Consider the following 25220-nt stretch of genomic DNA (forward strand, 5'->3'; position numbering starts at 1 on the left):
AGCTCCAACGCAAGAAAGACCTCACCTAAAAAAAATTCAACCACAGCTAAGTGACATTTGCAAAGGGTGTTGAAGGACATATCATTTTTTGTTGGTTTACAACATTTTAAGGGAAAACTAAAGAACAGAACAACATCAAATATAAAAAAAAAATCCATGTTTTCTGGACTTGCCTAAGTGTTCTGGGTTCAAGTGAGATCCTTGCACAAACATCCATAATACCCATAAAGACTCAAATTCTGACATCAATAGCAAGGAAAGAGTATAGAAACAAATATCTGATTTTGATAAAAAGACAATTTAAATATTTATCTGAAAAGGTCCTTTTCTGCCTTTTTAGGGGATTTTGTTAAAAGAAACAGAAAAAGTTAAGGGTATACATGTAAAACTACATTTGAATGTTGAATATGTTATTGCAGTTCTATTAAGCCACACACTAATTGTGAATTTGAGTTTATTTGAATGAAAATTTGTTTGCATTTGTATTCAATAAAGAAAAAGATAATTTGCAAATCTGAAGGTGCGGTTCTTCCAGTTCAGGAACAAATCCTGAATTTAGCTTCTTTTCCTCCTTTATTCTTTGAGAGTAAAGGACGAGGTTAGTTTATTTGTTCCACTCCCTCGGCTGTGAGTGTGTGTTCCCTGGATATTTGCCACGACTACAACAATCAGATATCTGGGAGCACATCACTACAGTCCAGCCTAGAGGGGTGGTAACAGTAGGGAGTACCAAAAGAGGAGAGAGGCTATATGTTTGTGTGTGTCAGAGAGAGGGAGATCGAAGTGAGACCAAGAATGTGGAGTGAAAGGAAACAGGAGTGGGGCTAGAGAGAGACGACAGCAAGAGAAGAAGGAGAAGAGTGTGCATAAAGTGGAAGAAAGTGGGTGATGAAAATGGTAGACTAAGAATGGAAAAAGGGTGTAAGCAGCCTATTTTACACACGAACAGAAGCTCTTATAAAAATGTGAGCAAGTGGAGGCAGCAAGATTTGCAATGGAAGAGAGAGCAAGATGGGGAGAGGGAGAGTCAAGGTAGGGGATGAGGAGGAGGGTGACGGGAAGAGAGAGAAACAGGGATGGAAGGAAATAGAGAAGGAAAGGATCCTGAACTGAGGGGAGATAGTAATCTAGGATTATTTTGTAGGAAAAAGAGGTGGAGGAATGGTGACAGGAGAGTGGATAGGAAGAACAGGAAGAGATAACAAGGGTGAGAAGGAAGAAAGAGAAAAGCAGAAGAGTCAGGGTTGATGCAAGGATATTAGGCTCTCTAGGCAAACCTTCATCTTCCTCCTCCATCCAATTAACTGTCAAGTCCCTGACCCTATGTCCCCAAAAGTTTGTTAATTAAACTCAACAATTATGATTATCCCAATAATACGCTCTCCAAAACAACCCTGTGCAATACAGACATCATACTTTGTTCTGTAGACATTTAGTAATAAGGACAATTCCCAAAATCCATTTATCTAGCTAACTGGTCTATTTGAAAATTGCCTAACCTCTCTGTGAGTAAGAATACATGCTGGTGGTTCTTGCCTTTGGACGGATGTCAGGACCTATTGTTTTGCCTTGAATGTAGCTGCACGTTGTCACCCCTAGAAGCTGCCACCCTGGGCATCCACTTAAGAGTCCTTTAAATGAAGTGCGCTATAATCTGGGCTTAGCGCATTCTAACAGGGGACTTTACCAGGTGCTAAGCCCAGATTTAATGCAGCACTTTTTAAGGCTTGCTATTTTTAATTTTTATTTGTAGGTCATACTTTAACATTGTCATTAGCGCGCAAGACCTGCAAAAAATTAACACCAGATCACTTATCACCTCCTATTTAGGAGGCTCTAAGTGCTCCTGCATTAACTCTGTGTTATCCGGTTAATGTGTGCTAATCATAACACGCTAGCCAGATAATGTAGGAATGCCCACTCTCCTGCCTATGACATACCCCTTCTAAAAATATATATTTTAAATAGGAAATGTGCACTTAAGGGCTGGATTCTATATATGGCACATCCAGTAGTGTGCGTTAAATTGTGCGTGTGGCCAATTTACGCAAGCTACTCAATTGAGTAGTGAGCCATTCAGTGATGGTAGTTGGCTGATAACAACCAAATATCATCTGACACAGGAATAATGTCACAGGAAGCACTTTTTAATGGAGAGGGTGGTAGATACCTGGAATGCCTTCCCACCAGAGGTGGCAGAGATAGAAAACGTAACAAAATTCAAAAATCTATGGGATTAATACAGACGAATCCTGTATGGAAAGAAAATGGAACCAAACAAACTTAGCAATGCTTAGATGACAACTCCAGTAAATGGGAAATAAAGCCAGTGCTGGGCAGATTTCTTCGGTTTGTGCCCTGATCATGGTTGGACAGATGGGCTGGAGTGGGGCTTTGATGGCAGCTCCAGTAGTTGGGGAATAAGCCCAGTGCTGGGCAAATATCTACGGTCTGTGCCCTGAAAATGGCAAAGATAATCAGGATGAAGTATGCATATGTAATATTGTACCATAACATATGCTATGAGTTTATCTTGTTGGGTAGACTGGATGGCCCATATAAGTCTTTATCTGCCATTATCTACTATGTTACTAAGGAATGCAAAAGAAAAAGGAATGGGCTACTGAAAAGAGACAGAAAATGAAAAAATGGAACAGAGAAAAGGGCAAATAATGAGAAAAATGATACTGAACCAAACCAGAGGCAACAGATTAGGGAACTATTTAAATTTTTTTTTTTTTACTTATGAATAAGCATTTAACAATTTCTGGATCACCATGGTTCATTCAGTAGTCCAGGATATAACAAAAGAGAGGGAACAAAGTACAAACTAAAGTCCAAACAAAAAAAACAGCACCACGGGCCTTTAAAAATGGAACACAGTTCTTTAATGAATGAGCCTTGACAAAAAGACCCGACACGGGCCGTGTTTCGGTGACTAGCACCTGCGTCAGGGGTCACAGTGATGACGTGGAAAACTTGGGGAATAACTCGAATATATTCCTCTACAATATATTATTCCTTACCCCACGTCTCATGTAGTAAAAGCTACAAAGCACCAAGGCACTTTCACTTTCTGTATCAAAATGGATGTATTCCACGTCATCACTGTGACCCCTGACGCAGGTGCTAGTCACCGAAACACGGCCCGTGTCGGGTCTTTTTGTCAAGGCTCATTCATTAAAGAACTGTGTTCCATTTTTAAAGGCCCGTGGTGCTGTTTTTTTTGTTTTGTTCATTCAGTAGTCCAGCCATGTAACATCAACAGTAGTAACACATTTTTGAACTCACCCCCCTCCCCGAATACTCATTTTAATATTCAACTAACACCAAGCAAGATGAGTCAAAGTGATCACTCACACTATTGGCTACTGATACCATGGTCCCAAAGTCTCTTTATATTTTCCCATTCTCCATTTATTACATGCTGTTTATCCAGAAGCCTCACCATTTCCAATTTTCTAACCCAAAACATTTTGCAAACTTTTTTATTATCTGATAGAGATTATTAATTCAGAAGAAAGCAGTTCTGAGGAGGAGGTGTGAAGAAAAAGGTCTGTGCAGAACAGACCCCCCCCCCCCTTCCTCCACACCCCTCTCGCCCATTCCTTTGCTTCAGCCTTTTCAAAAAGTGAGTTATTGGCTGCCTGTGATCTTTCTGTCCCCTCTCTCCTGCTGCTGGCAGGGTGGAAACATCTGGGACTGAACTGCAGAGCCCAGTGCAGTTCAAAGAGCAGATACACAGCACCCCATGGATCAGATGGAGGATTTTTTCTATCCATTACTTAACAGGTCTGAAGTCAGTCTTCGGTTCAATCTAAAGCAGTGTGAAATTGTGATTTTTGGCTGTCCAGTCTACTAGATTATTTTGACTACAGTCTATCCTTGTGGTAATTGTTCCACATTTCTCAAAACAAATAAAAAATGCTGTTTTTCTTTTAGAGCAAGTAAAAGTTTCCCTTCGTATTAACTCATTACTATTACATTATACTAGTAAGGTAAGCTTAAAGCATGATCCAAATGATAATCTACATTGTTCACAACGGAAGTGAGCTTAGTTTTCCTGTTTGTCTTTCTTGAATAGATTGCAAGAATTGTTGAGTAGGGACCATCTTTTGTGTGATTGTGTACAGTGCTGCGTATATCTAGTAGCACTATAGAAATGATAAGTAGAAGTAATAGGTATTATTCTGAATATGGTTCCAGCTCTGGAAGAAACCTATTGAAATCATTTTACTTATCAGGCAACTTAAAATAAAGATAAAACTTCTTAAAATATATTAATTCAAAACCTCAATGGGGCCGATATTTGGATGGCGAGAGGCAGCCTGTATTTGTGCAGCAGTTGGTGCTGACACAAAATATTTAATGCTGGGCAATTTCTGGTGATCAGCATTGACTATCTGAGGTTTTTTTGGCTGGTGCTAACTTAACCGGCCATGCAAATATTCAGCACTGGCCAGTTATTAGCAGGCAAAAATATTTATACAGTCTGATTTGCCAACTAAATTTTGCTGGTCAGTGCTGAATATTGCTGGTTATCACACAATATAACTGGTTAACATTTTGGCGCTGACAGTGAATTTTCAGCGAAGATAACCAGTTATCTCATGCTGAATATTCGCGGTTAAGTGCCAAAACACTACTTAACTGGTCAGTGGCCATTTCTGGCTGGTTAAATAGCACCAGGTGTCAGCATACAGAATTTTAAAGATGTTTGCTACCACTGCTGTGGCTCTGAAATAGCCTCAAACTGTTATCTTTAAAGGAAGGCCTATATTTTTAAGGAACTGGGGCTTAAAAAGGACTTTTCATTTTTAGCCATTATTGTACTTTAAAGGATTATTCAGCCCACAGCTCCCTGCATTAAATATCTGGGTATATGCGCTGATCCAGAAATGAATCAGGCAATGGCCAGTATTCAGACTGGTGCCCAGTTAACTTGGCACATAAAGTTAGGACAGACTTTTTGCTGTCCTAACTTTGAGGTCCTTTTACCAAGCTGCGGTAAAAAGGGACCTGCGGTAGTGGTGAGGGCTGTTTTTCCCGCGTGCCAAGACCCTTTTTACTGCAGCGAGTAAAAAGCCCCTAAAAACAAAATGGTCATGCATGTGGCCATGAGGTGTGTGTGTGTGTGGGGGGGGGGGGGGGGGTGAATTACCGCCACCCATTGAGGTGGCGGTAAGGGCTCCTGCGGTAACTCGGCGGTAACCGGGCAGCACACAGTGCTGCCTGATTACCGTTGGGTTAGTGCCGCGGTAAACATACTAAAAATATTTTCCAGCACGCCGGAAATGGTGCAAGCTCAAGGAGGAACTACCGCCAGTAGCCGTGATGGGCCAGCAGTAGTTCTGGGTTACTATGCAGCAACCCTTTCATAAAAGGGGCACCTACTTAGCCGGTCAGCAGACTGAATATTGCCTCTAACCAGCTAAGAGCTGAGTAATTTTTGTTGACGATTGGAATGTCCAATCCTAAAGTCTGTTTCTTCTAAACTACCTTATCTGATTTTTGTTTTAGTGAATTTTCCGGGTTGGCACAACACTAGGGTTACCAAATTTTCCCTAAGGAAAAAGAGGACATATGCCTCGCTCCCTATCACACCATCACCCCTCCCCATCGCACCCTCACCCCACCGCTGTCACACCCTGCCCCTGCCACACCCCACCCCACCCCTGTCACTTTGACCCCCGAAAGAAAGCCAGATTCCCTCCTCTCTCCCCCATGTATATCCCCTCCCCAAATTTCCAGTCTCCCTCTACCCACATGACTCCATTCACTACCCCTCCCCTCCTTTACCTTAGTGTGGTGCCCTAGTGGTCTAGTGTCCTCTTCGGGGCAGGAAAGAGTCCCCCTCTTTTTTGCCTGGTGCATCTGCAGACTGTCTTTCTCCCATCACCGATTCAAAATGGCTGCCAAGAGTTCGAGCAGTTACGTATGGTAACCCTAGACAACACTCCATATGAGGAGCTTTCTTTGGGAGACTGGGTGAGTGATCCCCTTGACCCTTACAGCTTCAGCTGTCCCCCACACCAGATTCCATGTTCCGCACACTACAGCTGATTTCTTCACTCTGCCCCCTCCCACTGGGTTTTCAGGGAGAAACTTGTAAACAAGGGATGTATGTGAAGTTTTGTTACTCCACTCATTTGCATGGGTATCAAAGTTGCATGCACAGCACACCCTTAACTCACAGGAAATCCTGCAGGATAGTAATCAGCTTGAGGGACTGACAGGTTTCAGGGAGCCAAAAGGACTCTTTCCCAAAGATATTTTAGATTATTTCGAAGTAGGTAGCATAGCAGTCTTTTTTCAATTAAGAAAAATGTATAGTGCTACTCATTCTCTATGATTAATACAGAGAAAGGGCATGTGTGGGGGAGAAGATGTGATCTAGTTTTTAAGAACATTAAGTATGAGTCAAAAGAAACTATGATACACAAGTTCAAATCCATTCTGTTGCAGACTGTGTGTGACCTTGGGCCAGTCACTTTGTCCTTGTACTTCAGTTTATCAAACAGTAATTGGGTTATAAAAACAATGTTGCTCTTTCTTTCTTTATAATTTAGTCATATAGTTGGGCTGATAAAGATGTATGTCTGTTTCTGATGTATCAGATGGTAAAATGCCTTAGGATCCCATTTGGATGAACGATATTGTGCACATCCAAATTACCATTATGACAGATAGCCAGAAAAAAATAGTGACGTTATTGGAAGTGATACTGCAATTTCATTTGCAAAATGTTTCAAATTATCTAATTATCGAGGAAAATGTACCATTCTGTATAATATTGATACTGTGGTAACTAGAATTACTACAAAATGTATCATTCCAAGTCCTTTAGCTGTAGGTTAAACTTGGGTATATTTTGCTACACAATGTAAGATAGCCACAGTCAGAAACTGCCTAGGGAAGGGAACCTTCAATTGCCTTCTTTTCCCTCGTACTCTTTTTTTTGGATTCCAGTTTGACTGGAACTGATGAAACTTATTGAGCCACACCTTTATTTCATGTACTTGTTTGTTTATAAAATCTTTTTGACTGCAATTCCATAGAGAGGGCTGGAAGGTGTATATTTTGAACCTGTTCCTTGAAACCCTGGCATAGACAATTCACTCAATTATGGCTGAGTTGGATTATTATTTTTTAAATAAAAAATTGGTTGTGACTGAAGTTCCTTCGGCCATCTCAACTCTGCATTTTACTTGCGTACATTGACACATATACGCAAAAATGATTTTATAAAACATGTAGTGATATTTTGGCATTTACTGTTAAGATAGTGTGCGTCCTACATCAGGGACATACCAAAAAGAGTAGAGTACAAGGGTATATCCACTTGCTACAGCACCTCCATGAGCAGTGTTACAATGGTTGCTCTCTCTCTCTCTTTTTTTTAAATAATAGGTGGAGACTCCTAATCAGATATAAACATTTTATATAGAAAAGGTGCATCCTTTCCCCAGAGGATATATTGGTTGAGCCCAGCAGAAGCAGAATCACTCCTGTATCTCCATGAAAATAATTTGATTTAATTAATACAGGATTTCCTCCTGTGCATTCTTCTAAAACAACTTTATTGGTTCTAGTGAATGAAAGAAGCTGAGACAAATAATTCTACTGAATACTGTGATTGATTTGACCTTTAATTCCTAAAAGCCTTGGATGGTATTGCAGATGAAGGAGAGTCATTTTGTATGTATGCCTGAGAGTACCTGGTTTCCCTTTTGCTACTTTCTTTATTATGGAAAGAGTCATTTTAGCCTATACCCCTATTCCTGGAGGAAAAGAGCTGAGAAGTCTCAGGTAGAAATACCTGTATGTGGGAAAGGTAGAACTGTGAAGAGATATTTGGTTGCCAAAGGGGTACCAAAGAGAGAGGAGAAGGAACTCATAAAGAGGAAATGTTTGAGGAGGTGTTACTTAGAGTCAGGTACCAACTTGCAGGAGAAGAGGAAGAGGAAGTGTAGAGTCTAATGGAGTATGCACTGGATCCAAGGTATGGGAAAGAAATTTATAAGGGGTAAAAAAAAAATTGTCCTATTCACAAATCCAAAAGAGATCTCCCAAGAACCAGAAAGCAATTTTGACTTAGGGATTGATTTGAATTTGAAGGGATCACACACAGAAATTGCTTTTTAAGTTTCTGCTTTTGGGTTCAAATACAGCGATTTATTGACTATAATGGACAATAATCAATATAACCAGAAAAAAAGAGAAATGAAAAAGGGATATAGAAGAGTCTCCAAATTGCATTATAGTAGAACATTACTATTGAAAACAGTGCAGATTATATTCATCTTTCCCCAGTTGCCATCTTTATCTCCCTATAAAGGGGTTCTAACTAATGCAACAAATAGCTTCGCTAGAACTGAAAGCAAGAAGTGCCTGCAGTCAACATCAAAACCAGTCAGTTTGTCTTAAAGAGAGAGAGAGAGAGAGAGAGAGAGAGAAGTGAATCTTAACATTCTCACCAGAGCTAAAGCACATCAATAAGCCGGGTTCACCTTGAGATAAAAAGAACAAACCAAAAGGCCAACCTTTCTCTGGTGAAAGAAACCACAAGATCATGAGTAGAGAAGGATGGTTCCACCTGAATGGTCTCTTATCTGAGGGATTGCGCTTTAAAGTCAAATGATGAATAACTTATAAATCCACACTACAGTGGAGAGATTTTGTTGGAATGTTGCTGGATTACAGTGATTCATAAACAGCTCCTGAAGACGCCAAGGGCGAAACACAGCACTGTGTAGAGCTGTAAGAACAGTTGTATACAGATCTTTGTGGATCAATATACAGGAAACCACTCAGATTATAAGAATTGAACATTATTAAATTTGGTACCACATTTTAAAAATTCATGGGCAAGCTCTGATAATCTTGTACAATACAAGATTAGCATAGTTAGCCTGTAAATTTTGAAAATGAGTACTAGTTAAAGTACATGAGTGCTGAGCATTGCTTACCCCTAGCCTGTGTTATTTGACTTTTGTTTACTGCCCTGCTACCATGCGTATGGACTATGTGTATCTACATATGACTGGAAACTAACTATTCTCCAGGAATAGAAAAGGTGGAAGGATAGACAGAATAAGACAGTGAGAAGAAGGAAGAGAGTCAGAGATTTTGCTATTCTCATCCCCTGATTTCTAGGGATCCAGGGCAGTGTTTAGAGTCACTACCTTAGATCACGATTTTTTAACTTACCTCTAATAAAAACTTTGACCCTAGTGAAAATGATTTCACTCCTATCGCATCATTGCCATTTTCAATATCGTAATCCCAGATTCATAGTCCACTCCTCCCCCTCAGATTTCACTGGCAGGAAAGTTATTGTGCCTTCAGATGGATGGGCAGAGGGAATTAACCAGTTCACTAGTATTTATCAGCTTTATCTAGAAAATACTGAAAATGCCTGAATATTTTTTATATGCTTACTGAAAAGATGGAAGACAGAATCTGTGGAAAGGAAGAGCAGAAATACGGCCTTTAGATGTAATTGCATCCCAATAGGCAACGTCTGTCAGAATTCTAATCCACAAACCTGTTGGCTGGCAGAGATACATTATAAACAACTACAATATCTGGATGTGTCATATGTGATGAATACTGATGGCCCATCTGTTGCATACTTTGTCTGATGTGTGCTTTTCTGTGGGCTGGCTTAGAGAAAGGCATGCAGGGATCCCTTTTGATTCTCCCCACTCTTTTGGGTCCTGTTTATTTTTCTGCAATGCACAGAGCTGTGAGATAAAGACTCATCAAAAGCCTCCTTCTGCACTTGGCAGCATCAACATTAAAGGTTGTTTTTGTGTCATCTTTTACTGTTTCAGATGGCCAAACTGGCAAGACTTACTCATTATTGACTGTTCCTTTTCTTCATCCATTTACAAGTCAGCTTCTCAACTAAATATCTGGGCCAAAATGTGTCTCCTAGATGTTCTCAATCAAACACATTTTTGATCTCTTTAGTGACAATATTAAAAAGATTTGCATTTATTATTTATCTTCATTTACACAAAACTTCTGTTTTGAGCAGCTGTCTAAGATTTTTGTTGCATTACAGCTCAGGATATGTTGCTATCCAACAGGTAATAAAGAACTCATCTGCTATTGAACTTTTCTCTTTTCCCATGATTCAGTTCCAGTTATGCTCATTCATTCCAACTGAATAAAAAAGATAATTGCCAGCCTATTATACTTTAATATAACAGCAAATGTTATTGCTGAGGGCTGAAGCAGTCATATCACTGCAAGTATCCAAAGCTGCTATGGCGCTTCGGCAGCCACTGTCTCACCTGCATTAAGGATGAACATTTATTAATGCACATTTGGTTCGATAGCTTGCCTTAAAACATTTAGGGCTGGATTTAGTATATAGTTCTCAAATATTGGTGCCAGAAAAAATCAGCACTAAGTGTGATGAGCCCTTTATAGAATTTTGCTTAGCACTGATTCTAGACTCATGCCTGCTGAAACCTGGGGTAAATAGGTGCACTGAGGTCACATTCTATAATTCTGCATGCAACTTTTCGGAACACCCCTGACGCGTCCATGGCCATGCCACCTTTTGAGTTATGAGCTAGTAGATCAGACATCATGTCTTATAGAACTGCGCACAGCCAGATGCACATGCAAATTCTAATGGATGCTGATTAACTTCAATAATTGGTTGTTAGCATCCAATTATTGATGTTAATTGGACTTGTTACTCAATTAATTTGTGCATGCATCTTGAGTACAAATTTGAGCACACAATTCTGGGCAATATATATAGAATCTGGGGGTTAATGCACACTAAATTGATTTAATGTGTGTTAACCTACAAATAATCTGCTGGCTTCTATATAGCACACATAGAGGGGCATAATCGAAAGGGGTGCCCAAGTTTTCCTGAGGACGTCCTCGCAGGATGTCCCAGTGAAGGGGTGGGGAAACCCATATTATGGAAACAAGATGGGCGTCCATCTTTCGTTTCGATAATACGGTCGGGGATGCCGGAATCGTGAAATTTAGGTCGACCTTAGAGATGGTCTCCTTAGAGATGGTCGTCCCCGATTTTTGGTGATAATGGAAACCGAGGACGCCCATCTCAGAAACAACCAAATCCAAGCCCTTTGGTCATGGGAGGAGCCAGCATTCGTAGTGCACTGGTCCCCCTGACATGCCAGGACACCAACCGGGCATCCTAGGGTGCACTGCAGTGGACTTCAGAAATTGCTCCCAGGTGCATAGTTCCCTTACCTTGAGTGCTGAGCCCCTCAAAACCCACTCTCCACAACTGTACATCACTACCATAGCCCTTATGGGTGAAGGGGGGCACCTACATGTGGGTACAGTGGGTTTCTGGTGGGTTTTGAAGGGCTCACATTTACCACCACAAATGTAACAGGTGGGGGGGATGGGCCTGGGTCCGCCTGCCTGAAGTGCACTGCAGTACCCACTAAAACTGCTCCAGGGACCTGCATACTGCTGTCGTGGAGCTAGGCATGATATTTGAGGCTGGCATAGAGGCTGGAAAAAATATTTAAAAAAATTTTTTTGAGGGTGGGAGGGGGTTAGTGACCACTGGGGGAGTAAGGGGAGGTCATCCCCAATTCCCTCTGGTGGTCATCTGGTCATTTAGGGCACATTTTTGTGGCTGTGGCCGTAAGAAAAAAAGGACCAGGTAAAGTCGTCCAAGCGTTCGTCAGGGACGCCCTTCTTTTTTCCATTATCGGTTGAGGACGCCGATGTGTTAGGCACGCCCCAGTCCCGCCTTCGCTACGCCTTCGCAACGCCTCCAACACGCCCCTGTGAACTTTGGTTGTCCCTGCGATGGAAAGCAGTTGAGGACATCCAAAATCGGCTTTCGATTATGCCGTTTTGGGCAACCCTGTGAGAAGGACGCCCATCTTCCGATTTGTGTCGAAAGATGGGTGCCCTTCTCTTTTGAAATAAGCCTGCTAGCGTTCCACGCCAAAATCCAAGCATATTCTGTAACAATGTGCATAACTTAATTGGCTTAACAAGTCAATCAGCATTGTTAACAGCACTTAACAAGCAATAATGAACACTAATTGGCAATGATTAGAATTTATGTGCACAACTCCCTAAGCATACTCTGTAATGCACTGTGCTTAAATTTTAATGTGCACAGGAAAAACAGGGCATGGTTATGGGAGAGGAAATAGGCATTTTGTGGGCGTTCCAAAATGTACATGCGTTGTTATAGAATATGGCCCTCTGTGCCTAAATCTATGTGCTGGGATTTACGCCATGTTTTCATTGGTGTAAATGGAAGTGCGTAGTTTTAGGCGCTAAGATACAAACTAAGCCTACTCTATATACCATGCCTAAATCTAGGCGCCGCTTATAGAATATGCTTAGGTGGAAACGTTTTCTGTGTGGATTTTCTAGGCACCATATATAGAATCTGGCCCAATGTGCCTTAAATTTAATTACAACTAATGTGTGAAACAAAAAAAAAGCATACAACTGGGGGGAACAAACTAAACAAATCCACCCTGTGGATATCCCTGGCCTAAATCCTGATATTATCCTTATTATTTTAGTTTCACCTGAGACCAGTGGTTTGATGACAAGGAGAAATATCTGAGGCAGATACCACAAAATCCATTTCGGCTATGTTTTAAGGATTTTATCTAGGGTCAGAAAAGATGATGTTACTGAAGGAATCCACTGTTTTATTTGTTTTCTGAAAGGCAGTTTTGAGTGGGAACCATTCCAGATTATAGGCAATACATTGGCAATTAACCTAACTGCTCTCAGTTATGCAAGTGCTACACATGTAAATGTTTAGAATACTAGCACTTATGTGCATGCATAAATGCTATTATAGCACATAAGCACTATTCTTCAAATACCCACTTGACTTGTATAACATGGCAAGGGGTATGTACACAGGGGTGGAACATAGGCAGGGCATAGGCGGGGCTCCCATTTCTGCATGTAACTTGCAGGATAGTGTACTTTAGGTGCATCTATAGCTGGCGTAAGTGTAAGCGCCTAAATGTTAGGAGTGTAAATACCTGGTTACAATAATTGTTCTATGAAGGAAAGCAGTCACCTACTTTCCTTTATAGAATAGACACCTGCCAGTTATAGAATAGCCACAATGGACTAGATCCTATACATGGCGCCAAAAAATAGGCACTGAAAAAAGCGCTATTCTAGAAGCTGTGCTTAAAGTTAGGCACGGTTTATAAAATAGTGCTTACAACTGAAACATGTTGCAAATGTGCATATTAGGCATTTATCCCTGTTAATCTCTAACAACGTGCATTCATTTTAGAAATGTCACCATTATAGCCATGACTCTCCCATTTCCACGCCTCCTTTTTCAGATCGCGCATAAATTTTAGGCACAGATCCTGCGTCTAAATTTACATGCATTAATGCCAATTAAATATAATTAGTGCCAATAATTGCTTGTTAAAAAGCCTATTATTGGTGCTAATTATGTCATTATTCAATTAAATTGTGTGTGCAAATTGTGCATGCAGCCAAATTTGTGTGCACAATTTTTGATGACTTTTATAGAATTAGGGGAGATATGTGTCTCTTGTCCTATCAGTGCTTTCTAAGCTACCTGGCAATGCCTATACTGTAAAACAACTGCTATACAGTATTGTCTAATTCACGGGATCTGTACAGATGCCAGCAATGTATTTTCATCAGGGCAATAATTATATCAAGTATGCAGATGGAGTACGTGCTTGAAGTGATATGTGACAGCCTGCTGTCACCTTTTTGTTCCATGTGCAGCAAGGACTGCATGTTCCTTACTGTCAATAGACTTTTATCATAGCCACAGGAGAAATAATTTTGGACTCTGTATGATCACCTACTGCAAACTCCTGACAAATAAAAGATCATTCTGGTAACATCTATTCATTGTGTGTGCAGCAACAAGAGTAAACACACTTGTCCAATCAAAATGCAGGGATTAGTATCTGCAACATGGTTATTTCAATATAAATGTAGAGTTACAAGATTACTGTATTGGATTACCTCTGGGAGCTCTAATGACTGCATGCTAGACTGTTTTATGAAATTACCTGGATTAGCTCTGTATTTATTTACATAGAGGGTCTTTTACTAAGGCGTGCTCACGTTTTTGGCGCACACTAAAATTGTGGGCAAGCTAAACGTTAGAGATGCCAATGCATTCCTATGAGCATCTCTAACGTTTAGCGCACCCACAATTTTAGCGTGCACTAAAAACGTGAGTGTGCCTTTAAAAGAGAAAGAATGTAATCAGATGTATTATTTCTAACTAATATTGGACAATAAGTATGTTTTCAATGAAATGATTTGACTATACACCGTATTGGCCTTGAAGAAGCCAACCAGATTATCAATGTGGAATAACGAATTAGATGAGTAATATCTGGGGATAATCAGGTTAATACCACTTTTTTTTCTGTTTACTGTTTAATTGATCTCCTTGTCTTGTTTCACTCTCCCTATTTAGTGGTCTAAGGAAGAGAATAGAATTACCTGACTGAAATAATTCCTATATATTATTTTCTCTGTATTTCCAGCAAGTTGTTTTATCGCTTGTAAAAATTTAAATGGTTATAAATAAAAAAAAATTTTTTAAACGTGAGTGTGCCTTAGTAAAAGACATTCACTTTACTGAGGTAGAGAAGAATTAGAAAAATATGTTACACCCCATCCTGTTCCCTGTAATCTGATAATTTGCAGCTCAAAATTCTGCATTTTCTTTGATACCTATTATAGCCATTGAACCTTTTCCTATGATTTTAAAATCTGCTTTGTTTCATAATGGAAATGGAATAGAAAATGAAAACCAAATTTTAACTGATGCTATGATGCTACAATTCAGAAGAGCTAAATGTGGTCCTTGGCACCCCACGCCCCACTCTCACAGCCTATCATGTTTTTAGGATGCCCTCTGTGTGTGCTTGGAAGTACATCTCATGTGTATTTATTCATTAGGGATACACTGAAAAGCTGACTGGCCAAGGGAGATGGGGCGGGAATGAGGATTGGTGTGAATATCACTGTTGTAATTAATTCCATTTACTGGGACTTTATTATTCTGGGAATAAGTGCCCGTGGTTATATTAAAAAGTCATCTTTTTCTTGTCAAAATGGCGCAAATATGACCCTCTAGCAGTAGTCATGTGACACTATTGCTAGGGGATCATTTTGACAGGCGTTTCCAGAAGGTCAGGAGCAACTGGGGATCACTCCTGCCTCAGGAACACTAGACCACTAGGGAATGAAGGTTCAGGCACGGGGTGGAGGGGCATTGTTCGAGGGGGGATGTATTCCAGGGGGTGGGGAGCTTTTTGGGGGGGGAGGTTAGAGGCTGGATTGGGGGGTGGGGGATGTGTTGTAGGGGTGAAATGAACTGGATCCGGTGGGGGGAGGCAGTGGCTGGATCAGGGGAATTGGATTTGGATTTAGCCACACCTTTTCAATAGTAGCTTAAGGTGAATTACATTTAGGTACTGTGGTGCCTTTTGAGAGCAACTGGAAAAGCAGTTTACAGCATGATTTGGGGCAGGGGTGTAGCTACGGGTGGCTTGGGTGGGCCCTGGCCCACCCGATCTCGACTCAGGCCCACTCAGGCAGCCAGCAACTGTCCGGTCCTCCTCCTCCTACCTACCCATTTTTTTTTTGTAATGCAGGCTGGGTCCTGATTCGGAAGTGAGTAGATGTATGCGGCGGCCATTGTAGCACTGCACGCCGGCACCACTACTCCGTCGCTGTTTACTCTCCATCCGGTTTCACTCTGCTGCTTTACGCTCCTCCTCCCATAGTGCACACAAGGGCGCCACAGTGCTGAATGGGAAAATCTGCTGGCTGCTATTGATGTCGTGTTCCTCACTGTCCCCTCGCTGGATCAATGAGCTTTTTTTTGTTGATCTCCCCCCCCCCCAGCCTTGGCCTTAACACTCCCCCTGCGGCCCTACAACAGCCAACAGCACAGAGTGCTCTTTGAGTCTGCACCAGTGCCTGCCACCACCGAAGCCTAGTTTTCCCAGCCCAGGTAAAATAAATATTTTTAAAACATTTTAATGTGTACAGTCTAATGCTGGCAGATGGTGAGGTTCTGAGGAGGGGTGTGGGCTCCTCACTTTGTAGGGCAAAAAAAGAGTATATTTAATCATTAAATATACCTTTTTTTCCCTAGGCAGTGAAGAGCCTTGCCCCACCCAGAAACCCATCGAGAATAAATTTTAATAGTCCCCAGGTAGTATATTTGTCATGTTGGGGCCTTGGTGGGTTTTTGGGTGGGGTTGGTCTTTGAAGTGCAGTGCCTTGGTTAAAAAAAAAAAAAAAGTTTTAAATGTAATGTAGGTGGGTTTCTAGGTGGAGGAGGGCTTTGCAGTGCCCAGGACATTAAAAAAAAGGTCATATTTAATGCTGGTGTCCTTCAGGAGGGGGGGGGGGGAGATGCCAGACCATGGGGGGGATGGGTAGGGGGTTGGATAGGGCTGACACTAGGCTACAGGGAGGTGTGGGGGAAGGGTAGGGCTGATGCCTAACTATGGGATGGATGGTGGGAAAGGGAAGGCCTGATACCAGGATGGATTGGGGGGGGGGGGGGTAAGATAAGAAGGGAAGGGCTGATATTGGGCTATGGGGATGGATAGGAGGGTAGGGAAGGAAAAGAAGGACAGATTCAGGGATAGAGAGATGGATGGTAGGGAAGGGGAAAGCTGATTCTGATCTATGGGGATAGATAGGGGGTAGGGAAGGGAAGGGCTGATGACAATTTATAATTTTTGGTCCTTTATTCTGTAATTGATGAGGGTTGGTCTGTGTTCTGCATGTGACTGAGTAGGTGAGAGATTCTGCTGGCATGTGGTTTGTGTGGGGATCTATGAGTCTGACAATGGGATGCGTAGTGCTGTTGTGTATATTCACTGCTGCCTTTGTAAAGGTACAGTTATTGGAACTGGTGTTAAGGTTTGCAAAATAGGATCTGAGAAGCCTCTATGCAGGATTTAGTGCTACTTTACAAAGTAGCTGGCAGTGAAGGGATTTTGTTGCTATTATTGAGGTGCTACCAGAATTTGAATGCATTGTTATATGTCATTGCTGTAATTATATTGCAGGATCCTGTCATGTGCATTGAGATGTTTGCCATTATAGTAGACTTATGTCTGGTCAAGTTTGATATGGCATAATGTAACTATATTTAAAAATATCAGTTTTTCCATTAAGTATGTCTATGGTTTATGTTGATCCAGGGCAGCTGTTGGGCAGACTACTTAGAAATCCATCATCAAGTGCATTCTACGGCATTATTTTGTAGTATCCCAAGAAACACTACTCATACCTATATACACAGTGCCCACCCATATTAGCTCTAGGCCCACCCAAAATGTCAGGTCTGGCTACGCCACTGAGAGATTCCTAAACGTTTCACCTCAGGGCTTACATGAAAGGTGGATGGGCATTCCCTCATTCAGCAGGTAGTCAGAAGTCACTAAAATCAAATCAGATCAAATCAGTTCTTGTATACTGCTAATATCCCCTTTCCAGGGTTCAGTGCGGTTTAAATTCTAGGTGAGACAAAAGCAAATAGTGTTACTGTAAGGTATGAGAAACATTAGAGGCCATTGGATTAATGCATTAAGGAAAGGATAATGGATGACACTAGGAAGCAGAAGTCATGATGGATTGTTATGAAGCAGTCCTTGGGAAGAGAAAGGTTTTTAGCCTCTTCCTGAAGCTAAGGTAGCTGTTTTCTATTCTGATGGCAATAGGTAGAGGTTCCATATTTTAACTACAAGTACAGGGAATAGAGAGCTGAAAATCACAACCACTATGTATTTGCTTTAGAGCTAATTACAGGTCGATTCTGCACTTACATAGTCATTGATCGGCAGGTCTTCTTCAGTGAGATCTCTGGCCTGACGCTTTCCTCCTGGCTTGGTTTTATCATTCATTTGCAGGTCCTTATTTTCTTTTGGCCAGAGTATTTTGGTTGCTGGAATACTGCCATCTTCTAATTCAACTCCATCTTTACAGTTTTGAAATTCAGGGATAAAAATAAGATATAAAATAATTGGAAAAAGTAAATAGTCTTTAAGACGCTACACTTGAGAAATCAATTTTATGTTTAAGAAAACCTGGAAAATTCAGCAGTGACATGAAAATAGATATTGCATCCTGGAGATTGAATAAGTTTAAAATCTTTCACTTAACAAATAAGTTAGGGCACTCTTTAATCAAGGTTTTGCCCACAGGTACAGTACGGGAGAAAATCCTTCACTCAGTAGCATTGAACAGAGCCTTCAGGGAACTGAATTTAAGAAAGAAATGTGGTTTTATCAAACATCTCTCACACACAGACTATGTGGAAATGCTTTACAAACAAAAACCTTTAGGGTAAAAACAATGCACAAGACAGCAATACAGTAGGAAGAAAAGAGGGAAACCATCGAAGAGAGCATTTAAAAGATATGGTAGAGAAAGTTTACTTAATGGACTTTTTAAAACAATAGATACATAGAGGGGAATGATCGAATGGCGCCGGCAAAATAGATTGCCGGTGATCTATTTTGGCGGTGCCGCAAACAGCTGGCCCAAACCGTATTATCGAAAAAGATGGCCGGCCATCTTTCTTTCAATAATGCGGTTTGGACCAGCCAAATGCCAGAGTTCGCCGGGTTTGAGATGGCCGTTTTTGTTTTTCAGTGATAATGGAAACTAAAAGCAGCCATCTCAACCCCGGCTAAATCCAAGGCATTTGCTCGTGGGAGGAGCCAGCATTTGTAGTGCACTGGTCCCCCTGACATGCCAGGACACCAACCGGGCACCCTAGGGGGCACTTCTAAAAATTAAAAAATATATATACAAATAGCTCCCAGGTGCATAGCTCCCTTACCTTGGGTGCTGAGCCCCCCAAATCCCCCCAAACCCACTCCCCACAACTCTACACCACTACCATAGCTCTTATGGGTGAAGGGGGGCACCTACATGTGGGTAGAGTGGGTTTTGGGGGGTTTGGAGGGCTCAACACTTACCACCACAAATGTAACAGGTGTAGGGAGGGGGGATGGGCCTGGGTCCGCCTGCCTGAAGTCCAATGCAATGAACAAAAACTGTTCCAGGGACCTGCATACTGTTGTCAGGGAGCTGGGTATGACATTTGAGGCTGGCATACAGGCTGGCAAAAAAGGTTTTTATTTTTATTTTTTTAGTGTGGGAGGAGGTTGGCGACCACTGGGGGAGTCCGGTGGTCATCTGGTGAGTTGGGGCACCTTTTTGAGGCTTGGTCGTGAAAATAAAAGGACCAAGTAAAACCGGCAAAATACTGATTACCACTGCTTTTGTTTTTTCCATTATGCGCTGAAGCCGGCCATCTGATAGCCACGCCCATGCCCGCCCATGTCCTGCCTTCGCTATGCCGCCGACATGCCCCCTTGAACTTTCGACGGTTTGGCGACGGGAAAGTGGCGATGGTGTCAAAAAAGCAGCTTTTGATTATACCGATTTTGCCGCTTTTGAGAGATCGGCGGCCATCTCCCGATTTATGTCGGAAGATGCCCAGCAATCACTTTCGAAAATAAGCCTGATAGTGAGAAAATGACAGAGAAAAACTGAAATTTCAAGTTTTCTTGCTCTGTGTTCTCAGCACAAGTCTACATGGAAGTCATTAAGCATTCATAATAGCAATCACAATTATGATTTGCATGTTTTACTTAACTTCTGTCAGGATTAATGGTCTTAGCTTACTCAGCAGACTGGATCCGACAATGTTACAACAAGACCTTTGCTCTGGTACGCATAACGATATATTGTCACTTGGCTTTGAAATTGTTCTTTGACAAGAAGAACTACACAAACAAAGCTGCAACGTAGAGTAATAAAATCTGGCATCTTTCATCAAAACTGGACCATAAAGTGCTTTGCAATTATAGTATTTCAGAAACCCATAAATAGCCAGCTGTGGGAATGTGCGTACCAATCTGGTGCCTGATCTGAATAACAGCCTCCAAAGTGGAAAGAGGATAAGGAATAATGAAGTCAATATTCAGGAGGACGGCTAATGCATAACTTTAAATGGATAAGTGATCTGTTTAAAGCTATGGTAACATTCGGTGGAGCTAAGTATTCAAGTGCGAATGCTGAAAATGCCAGCACAACTTTAAATAGATAACTTATTTGTTTAAATTATTCCGGGTATAAACTACTATTACTACTACTACTACTACTAATAATAATAATCAATTCTATAGCACTACTAGACATACACAGCCCTGTACACATTACAGAGGAGATTATATATATTGTGCCTGGAAACTCCGTGTGGAAAACATTTCCACCTAATTGTATTCTATAAAAATTTCCGCGTGGTTTATAGAATACACTCACGCCAATCTGCACGACTGTACTGGTACCTAAGTTAGGCACAGAGCAAGTATATCCTATAACCGTGCACGTAACTTTTCAGGACGCCCATGATCCACCCGTTCCACGCCCATGGCCATGCCTCCTTTTTGACAACGTGCATTAGAATTTATGAGTACCACATTATAGAATACACTTAGCAAATTCTGCATGTAAGTTCTAATTAATGCCAATTAGTGCTGATAATTGCTCATTCCTATCCAATTAACAGTGCTGATTGGCTTGTTAATCAATTAGGTTTTGCACATTGTTATGGAATACGCTTAGATTTCTGCATGAAAATCTATGCATGATATCTAGAATTGGGGGGTATATGGAGGTACTTTGTCCCTAGAGGGCTTACAATCTATGTTTTTGTACATGGGACAATGGAATATTAAGTGACTTGCCAAAGTCAGAAGGAGCTGTAGTGAGTATCAAAGCCCACTGCACTAACCATTAGGCTCCTCCTCCACTCCACTCCACTCCACTCTGCATTCAAACTTGAACCCATCAGTCAGATGTAATGTTGGAATTTTGTCACTATCCCCCTTATTCTATAACAACTGGCATTTACTCAGGCTGTTTATAGAATAATGTAAGTGCCCTTACAGAATAGACTCACTGCTATACCCCTGGATTCTGTTTATGGCATCTAGATTTATGTGCCCAAATTTGGGCATGCTCCTGAGATGCGCATGCAAATTCATTGGCTAACAAGCTCAGAATCATCAATAATTGGGTGCTAACTACCAATATTGAGGTTAATTGGTACCCATTAAAATTTGCATGCACATCTGGCTGCACACTATTCTATAAGGCAAAGTGCCTAACTCCCATAGCATGTATCTCAAAAGGGGTGTGACCTTCCATGTGTAGCTACAGAACACTGACTCACCACGCCAAACCCGGGCACCAGTATTTATAGTAGGTTTCAGCAGGCATGAGTCTGGTGTTTAAAGTCTGGGCACAAGAATTGACTTAGCACTGATCTTTTCAGTTGTCCATTTTTTAAATTGATTTGAAGAATCCAGCCCATAACACCTAAATGTTTGCATCCTGTTATAGAATTGTCCCCTATCTGCATAATTTTGTAACCCTGCCCCTTGGATCATCGCAAATATTGTCCCAATTTTAAATAGTTAACTTTGCCTATATAGTGACTTATGCAGCAAAATGTATCTGTATAAGCGCTGCCAACCACATAAGCACTTTTGAATATCAGGCTCAATATGACTATTATTATTGCTCAATTCCATTTGGATAAATTGATGTATGGGGGATTGAAACAGCCCTGTTGAAAACCTCTTCTTTTCTGAGGTATGGAAATTTTTGGTCTTACATGTTAATGTTTTTTCCTTGAGTCCAACTAGACCAGTTCTCAACCAGCAGATGGAGATAGAAACTTAAGGGCAGTAAATACCCTCAAGGAAGGATGGGATTTAGAGTCCTTTGCCATTAACAACCAGATACCTGAATGACCTTGCAGGACCCACTGGTACCCCACCTTTCTTAACTTGTGACAAAAATTACTACCAGAACACAACCATACAAATGTATACCAGGGTGGGACTATGGAGTGATCTGGCTGGATTCAAAGAAAGGATAAATTTAGCCTTACTTGTTAATATTCTTGCTTTTTGTTCACCAGACCACTCCAGAACAAATGGGATGGTACAAAGCACCCTTATACTGGGTGGGATGATGACACCCCTTCTCAAAGGTCTCCAGTACCAAAGACAGCATCTTCTCCGTCATATGTATCTGGCCTATAGTATTTTGAGCCAGCCTCCAATACTAGACTTTGTAGTGGCTTCACCATTTTTTGCATCCCTAAACCTATGAATAAACGATTCAACCTGAAGAATTTATCAATCACCTCTAAATATAATTACACTTCCAGTGTTCTATGCAAGTCCAAGAGACAGAGAGGACAAAATTCATCACCACAATCTTCTTGCCAAAATATGGAACTGATACCAACTGATTGACATGGAAGGCTATTACCTTCAAAAGAAAGGAGAAAACCATTCAAACAGAAACTTTTGTGTCTGTAAAATACAAAAATGGTCCTTGTCAGGATAAGGCTCAGAGTACTGAAACTTACCTTGCTGGACAGAAGGAAACCAAGATCCTCACTTTTAGGGTGAGATCTTTCAAGGTTGCTTTTGTCAAAGATTCAAAGGGTGGAGATCCAAGAGTATGAATAACCAAACTGAGGATCCACACTGGAACCACCTGATGGGCTGGCAGATGTAAATGTGTGCCACCTTGAAGAAAATGTATCTTTGTATGACCTTAATGAAGACTCCTCTAAACAGCTTTAATAACATACCCGTGCCACAATCTGAACTTTCAAGGCTAAACCCTTCCTCAGATTGTTTTACAGAAACAACAGAATCTAGGGAAATGAAGCTTGAACCGGGGAAATACCTTGCTCTGCAAACCAAGACTTAAAACCTCTCCAGTTCCTAGTACAGGCTAACGAAGTAGATCTTTTCCTTGCTTGCAAAAGAGTAGTGATATCTCCCATCCACATAATCTTTATTTCTTAGGCATCAAGAACCAAGCCATAAGATAAAAGTGAGATGGGTCATTCATTAGTACCGGACTTTTCATAAGAAGACCCCTCTCTTATGGAAGCTTCCCCCAACCTGCAGATGAACCAGTTCCACATACCAGGGTCATCTGGACCAAACCAGTACTACTAGGATCATCAGTCCCACATAATATGCTGTCCTGCCAAACTCACCTCAGAGAGGCCTCTGAGACCACTACTGCAGAAGGGTATTCAAGACTTCTATTCTTTATTCCCTCCAGCAGCTGAAAAATAGAGATACCTTTGCATCACTATCACTATCAAATCCATCACCAATGTCCCCCACTGGTTCTTGATTAGGGCAAAGGTTTTCTCCAACAACTCCCAGTCTGCACACACATTCTCAAATCCTTTAATGTCAGCTAGTGACAATGCCTGAAGATGTATTTTGGCCCAATTCAACAGGAAAGCCTCTTTGGCTACTGCCATGCTCTTTGTCCCTCCCTGTCTATTGATATTTGCCAAGGATGTGGAATTGTCTGAAAACATTCTGACTGTTACGTCCTGAACGAAAGGAAGGAATGCCCATGATGTTTCGGTTATCAACAATCATCTTTGAGTCACCTGGTCCAGACAATGAGCTTTTCTGCTGACAAGACTCATGTCTGTCATCATCACTAACCAACTGGGAGATTCCAGCTCAATTCCCTTCAATAGGCTATGAGGTTTCAGCATTCTGGCTTGTGAAGTCCATGGGAAGTGCTTCTCATAACTCGGCTGACCAATGATTCAGGAATGACGTCTGCAGAGGCTGCATATGAGCCTGAGCCCATAGAACCAAACTGAGCTTCTCCATGATAAAGCACAGAATCTGCATATAATCGTAGGCATGTGTTCTGTTCACCACAAGAACCCAAATCTGGTCATAAAACTTCAACACCCTGTGTTCAGTCCAAAAAAACCTTTCCCTTCCAGGTATAAAATAGGCTCCCAGATATTCTAAGCATTGAGTGGGCCCTAATTTGCTCTTTTTGAAAATGATGACTCATCCTAGAGAAGACAAGATCTAGATCAACTGAGCAGTAGCCTAATCACTCTTCACCTCTGAATTTGCTCTTATGAGCCAATCATCTAAATACGGGTGGACTAGAACTCTGTGGATACCTGCTATCAGTACCATCATAACTTTGGAGAAGGTCAGAGGGAGGGGGAGGTCATGGATAATCTATAGAAGAGCATTTGAAAATGGTAATGGTAGGCCAAAACTATGAACTTTAGGAAACTGATGTGGCTTCCAAATTGGAATATATACAGTAGGCATGCCTCCTTGAGATTCAGTGCCATGTGGAACTCTCCATTGCAACATCTTCATCTGTAAGTGTGGAATTCAAAGGGCTAGATTTATACCCTTTAAATCCAGGATGAACTGAAATTAACCTTATTTCTTTGGTACTACAAAATAGATGTCCCATTACCCACTCTTCCTTGGGCATGGGAGGTACCACTTCCAGGGCTCTTAACCTTTTCAACTTGGGAACCTCTGACACCTTAGGGGCCCTTTTACAGAGCAGCTTTTTTGGGACTACTGCTGGTCCAACATGGCCACCAGCAATAGTCCCACCCCGAGCGTACGCCATTTTGGGGGGAAAAAGAAAACCCCTAGAAATGGTTAGTGCGGCAGTAACCCAGCAGTAATTGGGCATCGTTGCACACTGCCCGGTTACTTCCAAGTTAGCGCCGGAACCCTTATCGCCACCTCAATGTGTGGTGGTAAGGGCTCCCCACTGCATGGCCACATGGTGAGAGTTATCTCACCACATGACCATTTTTTGGGAGGGGTTTACTGGCTGCAGGAAAGAGGGCCCTGGTGCACAGGAAAAATGGACCCACCACCAGTGCAGAGCCCTTTTTCCCACAGCTTAGTAAAAGGACCCCCTTTGTTCACTGCATGACAGGGGACAACTATATACAAGTCTGCAAAGCAGTGGGAAAATTCTAATATATAGCCTCCTTGCACAATATCCAGGTAATGATCCAAGTCAACTCCTTGAAGAATGCAGATAGTCAACCTGTCATATGCTCTGTCAAGGCTTGGACATACAGCATCTCATTGTACTCCTTTGTAGGCTCCCATGGTTTTAATTTTCCAATCAAAATTAAATGAAAATGATCTATTCTGAAAATGTGAGTGCTAGGAGGAACTTCTGAATCTAGCTTTATTCAATGCCAAACAAGCAAAACACTTCAGTTCGTCTTCCAGCAACCTTTGAAATTTTGCTTCCACAGATCCTTTACTGTC

At 41.5% G+C, this 25220-nt stretch overlaps 1 protein-coding gene across 1 annotated transcript in view; it reads right to left on the reverse strand.

Moving 5' to 3' along the window:
* The window catches only part of TNMD (tenomodulin), a 136269-nt gene that overhangs the window by 22389 nt on the left and 88660 nt on the right, over positions 1–25220 (reverse strand). The window contains exon 6 of the mRNA XM_030208713.1: positions 17859–18010. Coding sequence (XP_030064573.1) covers positions 17859–18010 — 152 coding nt within the window. The remainder of the gene's footprint in view (positions 1–17858; positions 18011–25220) is intronic.

Source organism: Microcaecilia unicolor, chromosome 7, assembly GCF_901765095.1.
Source record: "Microcaecilia unicolor chromosome 7, aMicUni1.1, whole genome shotgun sequence".
NCBI classification, from domain to species: domain Eukaryota; kingdom Metazoa; phylum Chordata; class Amphibia; order Gymnophiona; family Siphonopidae; genus Microcaecilia; species Microcaecilia unicolor.